Genomic DNA, 18,217 nt, shown 5'->3' with positions numbered 1-18,217 from the left:
TTTCACCAACCCTGTAATGCAAAAATAAGCATAGATGTCCTCTAACATGTGAAGTGTTCTGAACATCACAGGACTGTCCCCGAACATCCGGAGCGTTCGCAGACTTTCGGGGTGAAAAACTTTTTTTTTGGCTTCTTACTGCCATATCCCATCCCATCCTCATCACCCCAGAGATTGTTTGATAAGTTTGATAAGTGCAATGTCGTGTTTCTTTAATGTTTGTACAGCGGTCTCCGCGGACACCAGGGATGACCGTCAATCCAACATGGCAGGCGTTCCCAAACATCTGCTGCACTTCAGCTTTTCACCATCCAATCAGAGGGTGCATGCAACCGAACAGGGAAATGCGTCTACAGACCGAACCCAGATATCACACATTTTTTTGGACCCACTTTTTGGTAGTTGTTAGAAAAAAATAAAAAAAAAAAACAGGAAAAAAAGGACGGATTTACACCAAATGTACAAAAGTACACTTTCGGGACCAGGCTGCCGCTGCTGGCCGAACTTTGGTGAAAATCCGTTCGGCGCTTTGGGCTGTAGACGTGAGCAAAAATGTTGTCTATGGAAAAAAAAAAAAAAGTTGGGACCCCCCCTATAACTCTCCCTCCTCCCCCCTTGACAAAACCGCACCAAACTCCGAGCCATATACTTATTTTGCAAAGTTTGGTAAGGATTCGTCCAGGGGAGCAAAGTTATAAGCCGCCCAAAAAGTGCTCTTCCTAGGGGTTGAGCAACTTAAACTATACGGGTGTCGTCCCCACAACAGAGCTGCCGGCCTGTCTACTAGGGTCGGGGTATAGACCTGGGGAACGAAGATGTACCCCGTTGCCCTAGTCGTCGCTGCCGGCGTTGGACTTTTCCTCCACCTCCATGGCAGCCTCGGCCTGCATGGCGTGGTGGGCCCAACGCATTGTCCTGTGGTCTTTTAGAGTTTTTGGTCGAAGCAATTTACACGCTCGACAGTGAGTTTCGTTGTGGTCTCTATTGAGGCGTAGATTGCACACACACACTGCTTATCGAGCCACGTGTATTTCTTATTACAGGACGGGCAGAATTTAAACAGAGTTCTCTCCATGTTTGGGGTAGGTAGCAGGGCGACTAGGGAAAGGGGTGGAAATATACATTTTGTAATGACCGTCCCCCACACTCCCTACTGTAGGGCCTAGGCCCGGTGGGCATTCCAAGGCCGATCAAAATCCAGCGAAGATCTTCGTCTTTGTCCGACAGTCAGTCCTCTCTTCGTCGAGTTCTTAACCGCATTGCGACACAGCGGCCAAGAAAGGACACAAAGAGTAACTATTAATATCACTTTATAAAGTCAATGGCGTACGCCGAAATTGCACTCTGTGATAAGCGACCGCTCACAATGGTGGAAAAAAACAATCTATGGGACCTCGATGCGCGAGGGATCATGGGTATAGTGGACGTCACACTATGGATAGTATTACTGGCACGCTCTGTCAATGTCCCTTTTCGTATTTCGAAAACAACAACTAATACTCTGCAGCTTCCACTAGATGTCGGCCTATGCATAGCATGTGATCTAAGCAGATTACACAAACCTCAGAAATATATATATATATGATACATTCCTCACTGTAATCGTATTTCTGATGCTTGTATCTGCTTAGATTCACATGCTGTGCATGGGCAGAAATCTAGTAAAAGCTGTGGAGTATTACAGTGCGAAAAGGGTTGCCAACAGGGCGTGCCAGTAATACTATGCCTAGTGTGACGTCCAATGTACCCATGGTCCTTCACGTGTCAAAGTCCCTCATTGTTTTGTTCAGACATGAGGTTGCACGAAGTGTAGCGTGAGTACAGGTGTATCCTAGCAGATATGTATCAGACATGCTCATAATTATCCATGCACCTTTTCTCCAAGGGGCAGAAGGGTGGGCGCATGTGAATATAACCAGATACAAGCATCAGAAATACGATTATGGTGAGTAATGTATCCCTGCTGAGGATTGTGGAATCTGCTTAGATCCCATGCTGCGCATTGATTAGTGAGCAGTGTTAGGAGAAGGTGGTGAGTTGTGAGAAGGTTCAAGGGCAAACAGATGTTTTCAAACCACTTGTCCCACCTGTGTATCTGTCTTGGAATGAGTGTCAATGCAGTAGTGCTGAGTGAAGGGGTGTACTGAGCTCCATGTAGCTGCTTTGCAAATGCTGTCTAGGGGGACATTTGCAATAAATGCCAGAGTAGCTCCTGTGCTCCTTGTGGAGTGAGGTCTTGCTGTGAAAGGAAGTGTCTTGTCTGAGAGGGAATAGTACAGTTGTATGCATCAGACTATCCATCTGGAGATGGCATTCTTGGAAATGCGGTCCCCTTCTCTGCCTGGGGCTACAGAGACACACAGTTGGTCTGTTTACCTTAGCGGTCTGGTCTTGTTTACATAGTAAAGGAGCGCCCTCCTTACATTTAGTGTGTGGAGTTCTACCTCAGCTGAGCTTCTTGGGTTTTAGAAGAAAGCTGGAAGCTCAATGGACTGGTTTACATGAAATGTTGAGATTAACTTAGGAGAGAACCTAGGATGAGTATGTAAAACCAGTTTGTCCTTGTTTATGACAAAGAAAGGATCCTGCACTGACAATGCTTGTAATTCACCAACTCTTCTTATGGAAGTAAGAGCCACAGAGAAGGCAGTCTTCTAAGTCGGGTGCTTAAGACTTGACTTGTGCATCGGCTCGAAAGGAGGTCCCATGAGCTTAGGGAGTACTACATTGAGATCCCATCATGCCGGTAGGTTTGAAATTGGAGGGTGGATTCTCTTTACTCTCTCCATCAATGCCTTGATGAGAGGTACCTTCCACCACGATACTTTATTGTGGGAGATGGTGTGAGCCCGCCAGGTGGACCGTTATAGAGTTGAATACTAACCCCGAGTCTAGCAAGTGGAGCACATAGTTCAGAAGGTCAGATGGGCTACATTCTATGGGGTTTATTTGTTTAGACTGGCACCAAATTACAAATCTCCTCCACTTGTCGGAATAACAGTGTCTAGTGTTTGGCTTTCGTGCCTCCGTGAGGATATCCATGCACCTCTGTGGCAGGTTAAGATTTCCGAACTCTGACTTCAGGAGCCACGCTGCCAAGTTCATCGAGTAAGGTTGTGGGAGCACTGTTAATCCCAGTGGAGTGAGTAGGTTGGTCTGGCACGGGATTTTGATGGGATCGCAAATCGCCAGTTTGCGCAGATGTGGATACCGCGGTTGTCTTGCCCACATAGGGGCAACTAGGATGAGAGTCACCTGTTCCTTGTGGATCTTGTTCGACACTTTGTTCATGAGGATTTGGGGGGCAAAGCATAAGCAGATTTTCATGACCAGTTCATCCATAGGGCGTTCCCCTTGGAGCCTGGCTGGGGGAACCTGGACGCGAAGTCTGGCCATTGCTTGTTTTCGCTTGCAGCAAACAAGTCTATCGTGGGGAAACCCCATTGAGCGAAGAGGTGGTCTACGACCTCTGGGTCTAGTTGTCACTAGTGTTCCTCTGGTAGGGGATCTCTGCTCAATGAGTCGTCTAGAGAGTTGAGTTCCCCTGGAACGTGCTGTTATGACAGGAATATTTTACGTTTGTGTGCCCATTTCCAAATCTGTTGTGCTAGCTTGGACAGATTTGGAGAAAGTTTGCCCCCTTGTTTGTTGATGTAAAACATCGCTGTAGTGCTGTTGGTGAGGACTTGCCTGGATTGGTTTGCTAGGTGCATCTTGAATCCCTCAAGGGCCTTGTACGGCGCCAGTAGTTCCAGCAGATTGATGTGGTTCTGCACCGTAGCATGAGTCCACAGACCCTGTGCTGTGTGATGAAGGTGATGAACGCCCCCACCCAGCGAGTGACATGTGTGTCGTCACAATTGCCTGCACCTCTGGATCATGGAAGGGTTTTCCTTTCAATAGATTTTCTCTCGTCCAACAGTGAAGGTTTTGTATTTGTGTTGGCGAAACGACCAGTAGATCGTCCCTCTGACTGCTTACCTGAGACCACTGTTTCGCCAACCACTTCTGCAAGGGTCGCAGGCGCGCGTGTGGTACCAGGTAAATGCAAAATGCCATCACGCATAGCTTTGCGTACGCTTATCTGGCAGCCGGCTTGATAATGAGGTATTTACAGTAGCATATTCTGGATTTTTTCTTCCGATGGAAAGACTAACCCCTCCTTCGAGTCAAGTCTATTACAGCTCCTAGGAACTGTTTGGTTGTGCTCGGCACTAGACTTGATTTTTTCTCGTTTATGGAGAAACCCAATTGAAAGCGAAGGTTGATAGTTCTTTGAGTGCTTTGCCTGCAAACCTGGGGAGTCTCCCCTGTAATTGGCCAGTCGTCCAGGTAAGGTTACACTGGGATTGCGTCCCTGCACAGGAGGTTGCTATACATTCTATACTGATGCCAACCACCTATGCTTAATTATATCTGCTGAGGGGCCTGTTTGCCACTGTTACCCAGTGAGCGATTGACAGTAGAATCTAGCACTTGACTTTACATGCCGCTGACCTACAGCACTGTTTGAATAACCCCAATAAGGGGCCTATGGTAAACTGTGAAACGGCCTGCTGTATCATACGAGAACTGGACCAAAGACTACCACATGATACTTATACCTAGCTATATACTGTATCACTCATCAGGTACATCACTGTACCGCCCCTACTGATATACATGTACTTAGTCACCGAAATGTACTACCATTGCAAGCTGCTCCCAACCTGCTTACACACTGTGCGTCCCAAGGACTTTAGCGTGCCACCATATTGTGCTTTCCTAACTGATTAGCCTATCACAACTGTACTTGCAGCCTGATACTGTACCTATCCCTACACTACACTGTCCCCTGTACTAGCTGATTGCTGCATCTAGCCTGGTACTACATTGTGTCTCTTAATTGCCTTAACCTGCCACCATACTGTGCATTGTTACTCGCATCTGACCTCCCACCATACTGTGTTTCTTAGTCGTTTTAATCTGCCACTATAATGTGCATCGATAATTGCATCTAGTTGCATTGGTAATTGCATCTTGCCTCAGCCTGCCACTATACTGTGCATTGATAGTTGCATCTAGCCTGGCACTACATTGTGTTTCTTAATTGCCTTAGCCTGTCACCATACTGTGCATTGTTAGTCACATCTGACCTCCCACCATACTGTGCATCTTAGTTGCCTTAACCTGCCACCATACTGTGCATTGATAGTTGCATCTAGCCTGGCACTACATTGTGTTTCTTAATTGCCTTAGCCTGTCACCATACTGTGCATTGTTAGTTGCATCTGACCTCCCACCATACTGTGTATCTTAGTTGCCTTAACCTGCCACTATACTGTGCATTGATAGTTGCTCCCAGCCTGGCACTACATTGTGCTGCTCAGTTGCTCCAGCCTGTCACTATACTGTGGTCTCAGTCCAGCCACCCACATGCCAGAATACATGGTATAACCCCGCTACACCAGCAGAATGCATATTAGCATAACCCTCTCAAAATACGCCCTACTGCTGCTCCTGCAACTAACACAGGTAACTATGGATCAACTTAAATATGCTCCTTGTCCCACTCTCCACAGAAACTCTAGGCTCCGCGCTAGGCTATCCCCATTCTACGAACCACAGGAACCTAGCAATACTTACGCGAACTGTCGCACCATCCCCAAAAACCAGACTAGAAACCTAACGCGTCCTAAACCACAACCTCCTGATTGCACAATAATGAAGGAACCCATCCTAGTTCCCTCCGACACTAACTATCCTCCTGACACAACCTCGATAACAGGAGCACTGATCAATGCCAGATCAGTCGTGGCCCATGCCACCGAAATAGCCGACCTCCTCACACTAGACCACCTCGACCTTTTAGCAATCACAGAAACCTGGCTACACGACGCAGCCGGTCCAGCCCTTTCCCTAGCAATACCTAAGGAATATCAATTATTAAGACTAGACCACCAGAACTCCAGAGGCGGCGGCTTAGCCATCATCTCCAAATCCAACCTGAATGTAAGACTAACACCACTACCCACCCCAAAGTCTTGTGAACTCCTGACTGCTAAATTACTAATATCCCCACGCCAAACCCTAACTAGTTATCTCATTTACAGGCTACCAGGGCCACTAGGCCTAATCGAAGAGGAGCTGTCCAGCCTCCTTGCAAGCAACACAAAAAAAAGTCATCCCAGATTATGATCCTGGGCGACCTTAACCTAGGTCTCAATGACCCAGACAACAAGCAAGCGCAAGCTATTGCCACCATGCTTGAGGGACATGTCATGATGCCTACCCCCCGGAGCACCAGGCCAGGCCCAGCACCCCCGGGAGCAGGCATCATGCCCCCGGGTAAAAGCCCAGCGGCCCCTTATAGGGGCTCTTCGGACTCTGTCCTGGCGCCGTTGGCGCCAGGCTCATAAAGGAAGGTGTTTTGTGCACTTACCTGATGCAGACCATGCTGCAAGATTCAGGCCTCCCTGAGACCTGAAAGGGACTATTTTTTCATTGGGACTATTTTGCCACTCGGGCGTGGCCAGGGAAGGATACTTACCTGGAACTACTTTGGGGGCTATTTAAGCCACGCCCAGACAGTAGCTCACGCTTCGCGTTGTTCTGCATCCAAGCAGCTGAACGCTCACCGTGTCTGCTCCTGCATCTGGTCTCCAGCCACGCCCGCCTCGATCCCAGAACACCTGTAAGGAAAGAAGAGAAGAGAAAGGTGAAAACCAAGAATTTTATCAAACTTCTTACCTGCATCCGGAACCTTCACGCCAGTGTTCCTGAGAAAAGACTCATTTAAAAGCACTGCGTTGCTCGCTGCAGCGCCGCGCTTCACTCACCTGTCCTCGGGAGTTCTTCTGGCTCCACCGCCACTGTCTGCACCGGTCGCCACATCTCTGCGCCTAGGGGAGAGAAGAAGAGACAAAAGGTGAGCAGAAGGAACATATGAGGAAAGCCTAATTTTCCGCCATAACACTTACCAGTCTTCTGTTGGTGGACCATTCCTCATTTCGGGTCGGCGCCGCTTTGTTGGCAGGTACCGCACCCCGGCCCCTAAGGGGAAAGGACAAAAGACATTACTGGAGCAATATAAAGACATTAAGAGGGATCGCCCCCATCGCTAACTCACCTGAGTTTACCATCGGCAATTCAATCCCTCAACGCATCGCCTTCATTCTGCACCTGAAATAAAGGACAGATCACAGGTTAGGAAGGCAACAAAAAAGGAGGCTCTACACTTGAACTTTTGTAATCTTCATACTTACGGCGTTCCGCTCGGAAAAGTCAAGTGGATTTTGCCAGCGCCACTCTGAAAACCAGTGAAGTAACTGGACAAACACGCGCCCTTGCACCAGAAGCAGGATGGAGAGTTCATCCTTTCAAACCATAAGGTGAGCTTCAACCGGGGATTTCGGAGGAAGTTAGAGAAGAACGAAGGGGGGGAGAGGGGAGCAAGCACACTATTCTGCAGACTGTTAATCCCCTTTCTCATCTGCAGAAGGATATTCCTACGGGCCAGACAAGCAAGATTTGAGGGTCCTGTTCAGTCGGTGTTCCGAGTTCTGCGCATCACGCTCGAAGAGGCCACAGCAACCCAGACTAGACCAGCGCCTCCGTGGGAGTCAGGTGAGCGTTACAGGACACGGATTCTCACCCCCACTCATGACAAAGGGAGAATATTGGACTGGGTAGCCACCACCAACTGCCCTACTACTATTACCAAAATTACACCACAACCATGGACTGACCACTCCCTTATCTTTCACCTTACACTTAACAAGATTGAGAAAATCATGGCACCAGCGGTGCTCACCAGATCCAAAAAAAACATCACACCGGAAAATATCCTACCCTGCTGCTACCTACTATTAATGCCCTGCCAACAGACTCTGAGAGCCTGACGTCATGGTCAAAATTTACAACGACACCATGGCCATAGCCATGAACACCGTTGCCCCACTGAAAAATTGCAAAAGCAAACAAACCCACCTCAACACCTGGTTCACCCCTCACCTTAAAGAACTGCGACTGGAAAAAAGAAAGCTTGAAACCATATGGCGACACACCCCCACAGCCGAAAACAAACAAACTAAAACGTTGTGCCACTAATTACAAGAAATCTATCATTCAAGCAAAAAAAAGACATCTATAACGACAGAATTTCCAACGCATGCTCCAACACAAAGGAACTATTTGCAATCCTGCGAGAACTTGAATCTCCCATACCGCCTCCTGATAACGTACCCAAAGATAAGCAATGGTGTACCAATATCGAAAATGCCCTTGCAAGCAAAGTGAAAACATTACAGTCCAAAATCACCATAAAAAAAAGCCTTGCTTCCTCCCAGCGAAAACCCCAATATGTCTATACATATGTCCACCTCTAACCCTAGCCTAACACCGTTCAAATTCACAAAAGTTTCAATTCTTGAAACTGAAAAAAATCATTGCTTTACTTAAACCGTCAAACTTCAAAGGTGATTATTGCCCGGACCAGATAGTTAAGAATGCCGCTAGGGACCTAGCCCCGTTCGTTACCAAACTTATCAATGCCACCTCCTCCTCTAGCACAGTCCCAAGCAACCTAAAAGAGTCCTGGGTTCTCCCCTTACTAAAAAAACAAACCCTGGACCCCTCCGTCCCCACCAATTACAGGCCCATCACCACTGTCCCCTTCCTCCTGAAGATAATCGACAGAGTGGCCTACATCCAAATCCAAAATTACCTGGAGACTAACCAACTCCTTGGCATTCGTCAATCAGGCTTCAGACCCCAGCACGGCACCGAGACTGCACTTATAGATCTCAAAGCCCAAATTGATGAGCTCAACGACAAAGGAAATATTGCTATGCTACTCCTCCTTGACCTGTTGGCGGCCTTCGACCTAGTAGACCACGCAGTACTCTGCAAACACCTAGAGTCAGCCGCCCACTTCTCAAGTGAAGCTATAGCCTGGGTTCAATCCTTTCTCGACAATAGAAGTATGCGAGTCTTCTCTGCATCCGACTCTGCAGACCCGATCCAGACAACATGTGGAGTCCCACAGGGCTCTTGTGTCTCGCCAACAATGTACAATATCTTTACTAAACCACTTTGACAAATTGGACAGACTGGGTGTCACCTACACAAATTATGCAGACGACTCCCAGATCCTCATCCCCCTTTCGAGCAACTTTGTTACGGATACAGCTTTAGTAAATAAAATATACACTCTCATTCAGGCATGGATGGGAACCCATGGCCTTTGCCGAATTACGAAAAGACAAATCCTCATCCTAGACTCACCCAATAACCTAAAAAAACTTGACTCCAACTATAGCTCCTTCAATATCGACGGCAACACTATCCCTGTTGCCAAAGAGGTGAAGACCCTTGGCTTCTACTTGGACTCCACCCTGTCCTTAAGGAAACAAGTAAACTCCCTAGCCTCCTCCACTGCCTACACAGGAAAACTCATCAAAGCATGCAGAACTTTCCTCTGACCAGCTAGCTGCATCATCCTAGCCAATGCACTAATACTTTCAAAACTTGATTACTGCAACGCACTCTACGCAGGATCGAATAAATAGATCAACAAACTCCAAACCCTGCAGAATAACGTGCTCAGAACAGCCTTGAACCACCCATTCAAAGAGCACATCTTGACTGCGCGTAAAAACTGCAACTGGCTAAAAATCAGCGATAGGATCACCCTCAAAATTGTCACACTAACCTATAAATGCCTGAACAATGCCGCCCCCCCATACCTCAGGGACAGAACAACAAGAAAAACTTCCTTACGACCTACCAGAACAGCCAACTCTTTCTGCCTCCAAACCCCCAGATACAGACTAAACAAAACAGGAGGCAATAGCTTCCCCGTGCAAGCAGCCAAGCACTGGAATGCCTTACCAGTTGAACTTAGAAGAGACCAATCCTACCAGTTTCAGGCACCACACCCGCTCCTGGCTCCGTAGTAATGACTTCTGAAACGTCACACTATCAACTCTCATTTAAAATGTACATAATGTATATACTGTATATATTACGATACCCTCTATCTCCACCTGTAAATAAGAATGTATATAACTTAATTATTGTATATCACATATGTTGTATGTTTTTCTGTAACCCTTAACCAAGTTCCAAGTATTCTTGATATGTTGCGTGCCCAGTTACCCAAGGGTCTGTTCTGGCGCCCTATAAATAAACAAACCACCGCCAGTACCTTTGTGAATACCCTTGGTGCGGATGCTATTCCGAAGGGTAGCACTTTGAATTTGTAATGATGGCTTGCTATCTTGAACCGCAAGAATCTTCTGTGCACTGGGAACATTGAAATATGAAAATAAGCATTATTCATATCCAATGTTGCCATGTAATCCCCCCGTTTTAACAGAGGGATTACTTCTTGTAGCGTATTCATGCAGAATTTGTGTGGCTTGACATAGGTGTTTGCAGGGCATGGGTCTAATACTGGGCGCATTGTTACGTCTTTTTTTGGTACAAGGAAGTAGGTTGAATAAATACCCTTGTTTACCTGGTTCGCTGGGACGATTTCTATGGCGTCCTTTTGGCGCAGTGGATGGTTCCGGGGGTCACTCGATGAGCTCCACACAACTGCCCGCTACGGTGGATAGCACCCATTTGTCTGAGGTGATTCCCTCCCATGCTTGGGTGAAGTTTGAAAAATTGCCCTCCTACTGGAGAGGCATGGGAGGGCACCAGAAGCAGGTAGTCACTGTTTTGGAGGTGCGGTTCCACCTCTAGACGAGTAGGACCTCCCTCGGCCACGGGAAAGCCGCTGTCCCCTACGGTAACCTTGTGAGGCTTGGCCTCGATTGTTACCCCAGGATGCTCCCCGATTCTGATTGTAGCCTGAACGCCTCTGTGAATTTTGTCTGCAAAAGCGACGAACATGACTATTATTTCCTCTCTGGCCAGTGGGTTTATTGGTTAGCTGGCGCCGCGACTTCAGTGAGTCTTATTCCTCTTTAGCAGTTTTCAAGAAGTCTTCAACAGCCTTTCCAAAGAGGACATTGGGCTCAATAGGCATTTTGAGAAGTGTAGCCTGCGTCTCTTGCTTGAAGCCGGACTGGCGTAGCCAAGCATATGACGGACGCTTAATAACTGCTCCTTCTGCAATAATTCTGCTGCATTGTCAGCGGCGTCCAGATTACTTTTTAGAATGCAGCTTGACACTGCCCTGCCTTCTGCAGCCACCAGCGCCAACTGTGTCTTAAGTGGTTCAGGAGCCAACAATCAAGCCGACACCTCATCCCACTTATGGCAGTTGTAAGTCGCCATAAGTGTGGTATTATTAGCGATTCTCACTTCAAAGGCAGCCGAAGATGCTACTTTCTGCCCCATCGTGTACAGCTTTTTAGCTCTCCTTGTCCAGAGGTGCCTCAGAAGAGGCAATGGGTGCTCCTGCTCTTTTCCTTGTTGTTGTTACTACAAGAGAGTCAGGTTTGAGCTGTCCCCTGATAGAGAGGGTCTGAAGGAGCAGGCCGGAATAACTTCTCGATGCGATGATTAACTGCCCACGACTGGTTAGGTTTTTTCAGAGAGGGCTGTATCCTCCGCTGGATAGACTGCAGGATGGGAATGAACTGTGCGACAGCTTTCTTATCCCCTAAAATGTCGTCAACAAAGTCTTTGTCTTGCCGGGTTTCTTGCATTTTTATTTGGAAGCGCTCAGCTGCCTTGATGAGCATGTCGTTCTGTAGTGGCTGGTTATCCATAGGCAAATCCGGCACTGGAGGATCCTGGGTGACGGGAGAGTGAATGTTATACATGTCCTGCTCTTCATCATCATCATAGTATGAATCTGCGGCCTCTTGAGTAACGTAGAGGTCCTCAGTGTCTAATTCCGGGACATACAGGTCAATGACCGGAGGGCCATGCTGTGATGGAATAGCCATGGTATCTGGACGAGTCTTTTTGTAAGGGGGCTGAGAAGCAGTGGCATATGCAGGGGACTGAGATCTAGAGGCAGCTGTTGTGGGTGGGATGGTTAGAATCCTTTGGAAAGAATCTGGGTTTTTTCATAAAAGTTTGCAAAAAAGGTCATCCTCCTCATGACCCTATCTATGTCCTCACTTGTCATTGGGCAGAGCTTGGAATGGACATAGGTTCTAGTGCGTGAATCTGATCTTGAGGTGTGACTGGGACCTGAGGAGGAGGCTGAGTTGAATCCTTTCTTTTTGGATGCAAGCCTCTTTCTCTGGATGGTGAATGGGACCTTTCCTTATGAGGGGTCTTTGAAAGGTGTTTCCTGGACTCCTGACCCTTAATTAGGCTTCTCGGGACATGTTTTTCAACAAGATGGGCTAGGCCCGACTTTTGACATTTTTGCCGAGTGACCAGACGTCTCATCAGCCGACGTGCGATGTTCGGGAATGGTTTTAGGCACGAAGTCTGCTGTCTTACGACAGTCGGGGCCTGTCATGGGGCGATCAGGACCTCAAATGCTCAGAGGACAGGGAACTTGTGGACCCTCTCCCTAGATGTCGTGTGTGGCCTCTTTGTCGACGTGCACATCGAGTCACGGCTCGTGGCTGTGCGCTTAGTTGTATGTGTGTGAGCGCTGATGCTGCCGGGGGTCGTCCCCATAACAAGCCCGCCGGCCTGTCTGTTGGGGTTAGGGGCTAGCGCTTGGGAAACTGAAGTATCGCCGTCGGAAAACGCAGTGTTGCTGCAGGTCCCCTCCATGTCCTTGGTGGCCTCTGCCTGTATGATGTGGTGGGCCCAGCGCTTGGTTAAATGGTCCTTGAACGTCTTGGGTTTAAAGAACTTACAGACTCGACAGGTCCCTTCGAAGTGATCCAGAGGGAGACCAAGGTTGCGCATCAGGTGCTTGTCGACCCAAGGGAATTTGTTGTTGCACTTCGGGCAGAACTTGAAAGGGGGTTCTATCCATAATTAAATGAAATGACAGCTAGGTGAGAATAATGTATGAAAAGGGGTATATACATTCTCAAATGTCCTCCCCCCTCTCCCTACTGTGAGGGCTGAAGCCGCCCTCCAAGGCCGGACGGATTTGTCGACGGGAGTCTTCGACGGTCGTCTTCTTCACCGCGGTTGGATGTTATCAATAGTCAGTGATGGAAAATATAAAGAATAAGAAGAGAGACAAGCTCTAATTAGTAAAAAACAATGCTATTGCGAAATATCGTCAGTCTACAATGGCAGAAAGAAAACAATCTGAGGGACCTCGATGCATGAAGGACCCTGGGTACAGTGGACGTCACACTAGGGATAGTATTACTGGCACGCCCTGTTGACGTCCCTTTTCGAAAACAACTGTAATACTCTGCAGCTTCCACTAGATGTCAGCCTATGCACAGCATGTGATCTAAGCAGATTCCACAAGCCTCATGAATTTTACCATTACCTGCTGCACCATATGGAGTTCGCTATGTGTAGCAGGCAAGACAGCAAGTATGATTGCACAAAGAGCGTTTCAAGACCACATAGCACATCCATGTAGACATTCATAAGCAAGGCAAAAACAGTCCGCAGACAGTGAGATAATAACCAGGACACAGGTTCTATATAATAACTGTGTGGCAAATCAAGTGAAAATCCGTAAGGAGAGGTAAGTAAAATGCGCAAAAGACCTTACAGATCAACCTGGGACAGGGTCCCTGGTACAAGTCCAGTCCTGATCGGGAATGAAGCCTGGTGCCTAAAAGTCACCAGCTCCACAAATCACACTTTTCAGTTGGGTTAACCAACAGATTGAGACAATAGATACCCCAAAGCCATTGGCTGCAGGTAAGTGCTCCAAAAGATAAGTAAAGTTTACATAGGTTTTGCATCCAGTCCCACCACTCCAAGGAAGGCTCGTGTGGCTGGGGGATAGGGATCTTTGACTAGGCCATCACTAACATTAATCAGGCAAGGGAGAGATGGGGTGAGGACTTTACGCCAAGATTATGTTACGCTATTGTGATTTATACTGTGCACCGCTGCCATTTTCATCGTCTCCAGGCGCTCTGGCGGATCTGAAAAGGAAGGGGGTTGGGTGGCATTAGTGGGATTGAGAGGGACAAGTGCCAGAGAGCTTTGATCTGCTGTTGGTAGCTTCAGTTTGGAAAAACCGGTCACTGTGCGCTGGTTGTTTTTAGTTGGTCAACATGTGGTTGTATATGGTTGGTTTGTGTGCGTTCGGGTTAGTATGCTAACTTACCCCAGTTACTCAGATTTCTGAAGCAACCATTTCAGGGGTTCCCGATTGCTGGGCCCATTTACTTTCAGGCTTTGTCCAGTCAAAGTCACTTTCCGCACGCGATTTGGTTCCGGCTAAAGTGGCGTTCCAGACTCCAGTAATACGGTCCTGAAGACTGGACAAGCTTGGCACGCTAGGCAGACCTCCCTGGCACCAGCAACCTCAGGAGATCTCCAGGGCACAAAGCAGACTGGATTCAGTGGGAGCCACCATGCTCAGGCAGTGACAGGCGGTCCTCGTAATGCAAATGAGTGGGCCCTGTATGACTTCTCTTTGATCATGAAGGCTGAAACTGCAGGAATGGACATTCCACAAGCTGAAGATCAACAAAGTGCCAAGGATACAATGGCCGCAGTTATCTGGCCCAGGAGAGAGCTGGCCAGTCCACCTGGTGGGGTACAGGGACACATCTGAAAGCTCAGCAGGCATGAATACTCGAGAAGGGGACAGGCAGGTTGTTCCCACCAGTCAAGGGGTCGAAATACTGACGAGGGCCTTCTTGAGATCAGGAGTGAGGAGCAGGGCTTCATTGGGACTTGGGTGGAGGCAATGCTGGTCAGCTCCAGCAGTCCTCGAGTCCTTTTATCCTGGATTTGGGCTGGAGTTGCCACCAAGTCCACAAATGATCTGCACCATTCAAACTGTTAGGGGCTGTCCAAAAATGGACAGCCCCTGGTCAAAACATCTGCCCAGCAAGACACTGGCTCGGATGTGGACTGGGTCCAACAAAGGCAGCCCCCACATCCACTCATAAACACAGGCAGGAGCTTAGCCAGGGAAAGGGCTTTCCATAAATGGCAATTCCAGCCAGAGAAGGCAGAAGAAGACCAAAGTACAAAATGGCCTAAGTACAGACGAACATCTCATGGCACGGTATTTTAGATTATATTGTTCTCTTTATGGCATTATGCTGTAAAATGCAAAAACGCACAAGTAAAAAGTTAAAAACATGGTAGAAAAATATCTGCTGCCACCAGCCCCTTCTGGACACATTGTAATTATAAGCAAGTTAAAAGGATACAAGTTATCCCAACTATACTTCACTTCAAGGGTCTCCCACTACTTATAGTCTTAGGGACCGATTCATTTCCCATTAACAGTGAGCAAAACGCTAAGGAAGTAAATCGGAGGGCTTTACTTGCCTCCAAAATGTCAGGTCAGGAAGCAGACAATATTAACAAGATAGGGTGTGCCATAGAAGTCACTGAGAGGAAAGCAGAAAAAAGAAATGTTTTCCTAATGTTGACAATTTAGGATACAATATCAAATTGCGTGGGTATCTGTTTTTTTATCATTTTAAATACCAGATTTGTTTAGTATTGTTCCAAGGGGCTGTCAGGTCTTCAAGAAAATACTAGTATTACGATAAAAAGTCCCTTTGATTAACAACATTAAAATAATAACAGCCACATTTTTTTGGACTATTTCACTAAACCATGACGCATACTACATATTAACAAGTGGATCCTTGAGCACTACTTACTTTTTGAGATGTCTGAAAAGCACCTGCATGGTATCCTGGTTTGGTTTTGGCAACTGTTTAATTAATTCTTTCACAGCATGGACGCGGTGCTTAGGATCTTGTTCTGAGAAGGAGTCCGCACATACAAAACACAAATTAGTATTCACATGGCATTGTGTCACTTCCAATTAAAACATAGGCAAAGTCACCAATTCACATACATACCTTGGCAATACATTACTACTTTCCAGGTAATCTCAAATCTAATATGCTTGAAAAAGCCAAGTTTTTGGCTAAATCTGTGAAGCCTACATGCCTTGAAAGCTCGCATGGGAATACATGTGCAATGGTGATAATTCAATTACAGGAGAGATTGCTTCATTAGAAAGAATCTATTCACTTTAGCAAAATATATCCAAGCCTATTCATGAAAAGGTTAAGTTATGGATGGACGTCACAAACTGAGAACATGAGTAGGACTACTTTACAGAGATCACTGCACTAAAAAGGACTTCTCAAAGCCTACAAGTACATGATGGGTTCCCTTTTTTATATATACATAACCCATACATTCCTCAAATATTATTCCCATCTCACCCTTCCACCTCTTAAATTCCGAGTGTTACGCAAGATTGCATGCAGACTACAACAACCCTGACCTCCTTGCAATAGGAACCCAACCTTTGGTATAAGTCTGTACTACACAGGTTGGTAGAGTGTTGAGCAGCCAGGCTTATCTCAAGAGGGGCCAATGTGAGCTGTAGGGGAGTTACACAGAGATTCACAGTGACAAGTATTCAAATAAACTCTTGCACACAAGGTTTTTTGATTAAACAATTATTCATTTATTTAACAGTCAGTTACAGTAAGCCTTCTTCAGAAGGGGGCAATATAATAGTAACACAAATACACTCCAACATCCACACTCTTAATATTTCTAAACCAGCAAGTACCCTTTTGGGATGGCACACAGACACTTCCTACAACCTCAGTACGTTTGGTAAGCCCCAATGCAAAGTTAGTAACTCCTTCCTGGAAGGAGTGTAAAACACACAGTCAGAGGGCAGAAGAGTCATTCAGGGAGCCAGGCTCGGCCAAAGGCAATTGGGCAAAAGTCTAGGTGAGCTGAAGCACTTCTTGCAGTTAAGTAAAAGTCTTGCACAATGTTTTAGAAGTCTTTGTAGAAAAGAAGAATTCAAAGCAGGGCCACAAGTTGTGTAGACTTGTGTATTAAAGAAGCTATCACAAACTCTGCAGAGTAACTAAAACAGGTTCCACCAACTGAGAACAAGTGCAGTTACACAACAAGAGGTAAGTTCTTAGACTGTACAGTACCTTTAGGTTGAAGAAAAATGGCAGCCGATGACTTCAGTTAATGTGCAGCTCTGCAGATCCTGGTGTTCCTGGGCCTCAGTCGTGGTGACAAGAGGGAGGATGTCTGGGGACTCCTGCACTGCAATGGGATGATCGCCGACCACAACGGCAATCTTCAAACAAGTGGCACTTCGGTGTTTCAGCTCCTCGCGTCTACCGCAAATAGCAACACTGTGGTTCCTGGCTGTCGAGATGGGCTTTCATTGCATCTGGGGTCCAGCACTCTGTTGAGGTGGCTCAGGCTCGGATGTTCAGGTGGCTTACTTTGGAGTTGATTGGTTCCACCAACTCAAAGGGAGAAGTCGTCCTTGCAGAGGCTTCTCTGTCGATATGAATTTGGAGTTTCAGCACAGCAGCAGGGCTTCACCGGGCAAACCAACGGTCGAGGAGTTGCAGCACTTCTTCGGATTCCTTCGTCCAGTGGTCGACTGCCTTCCAAGCCAAAAAGCCTTGCCTTTTATGCAGGTTTCTCCCATTCATTCCAGCCTGCCAGTCACCCAGTAGGGTGGCTGTCCTTGCCTGACAGTCAGCCAGCCAATCACCACAGAGTGCATTTGGATCTCCTAGGAGACTAAGCACAGGGAGTTCCGGGCACCTCCCTCACTTCCTGCCCCCGCTAGACACCCTGGAGTCAGAGGCGGGCTTCACTCGTGAATCCCGCCAAAGGCAAAATGAACAAAGGGATCAAACCTGGTTTGGCGTGCAGAGTAAATCAAAAGGAGGACCTTTCCGCAAAGAAATGGCAAAAAAAGAAGACCGGGCCCATTTTGAAAAAAATGGTACCCTTGGGTTCTTCAGTGCAACTGCGAATGCAGCCCGCGGTAAATGCACACCACAGTAGTTAAGTAAACCACTGCCACCAGACATTCATCGCGGAAAGGGTAACAAAAATGTTACATGAGAAGCTAGACAAAGGGGATACTAAGTAACCCCTCCAGCACCCTATTGTAAGGTAGTGTGTGCTGGGTCTAGAAAGTTACAAGTGTAAGTAAAGTCAATGTCACCTTACTGCTCTTGGAAAAAGTAGTATCCAAGAGAAGGTATTTAAACCTTTGGGAAATCTGGAAGACTTCCCTGCGTCACTCCACTGAAGGTGCAGTGTGACAATGTAAAAGATGAAGCCTAAGGAGTTTGTCAGACTCCACAACCAAAAGAACCGCAGTGTTCAAAATCACATTAAAATTCTCCCT

At 47.1% G+C, this 18,217-nt stretch overlaps 1 protein-coding gene across 11 annotated transcripts in view; it reads right to left on the bottom strand.

Moving 5' to 3' along the window:
- Positions 1 to 18,217, bottom strand: part of ARHGAP12 (Rho GTPase activating protein 12) — a 697,283-nt gene that overhangs the window by 23,028 nt on the left and 656,038 nt on the right. For all 11 annotated transcript variants that reach the window (XM_069648062.1, XM_069648064.1, XM_069648067.1 and 8 more), the window contains one exon: positions 15,675 to 15,777. In XM_069648062.1, the coding sequence (XP_069504163.1) occupies positions 15,675 to 15,777 (103 nt within the window). The remainder of the gene's footprint in view (positions 1 to 15,674; positions 15,778 to 18,217) is intronic.

The sequence above is a fragment of the Ambystoma mexicanum genome, chromosome 2q, assembly GCF_040938575.1.
Source record: "Ambystoma mexicanum isolate Mex_15411 chromosome 2q, UKY_AmexF1_1, whole genome shotgun sequence".
Classification (NCBI taxonomy): Eukaryota; Metazoa; Chordata; class Amphibia; order Caudata; family Ambystomatidae; genus Ambystoma; species Ambystoma mexicanum.
This window is presented reverse-complemented; position numbering and strand designations above follow the sequence as displayed.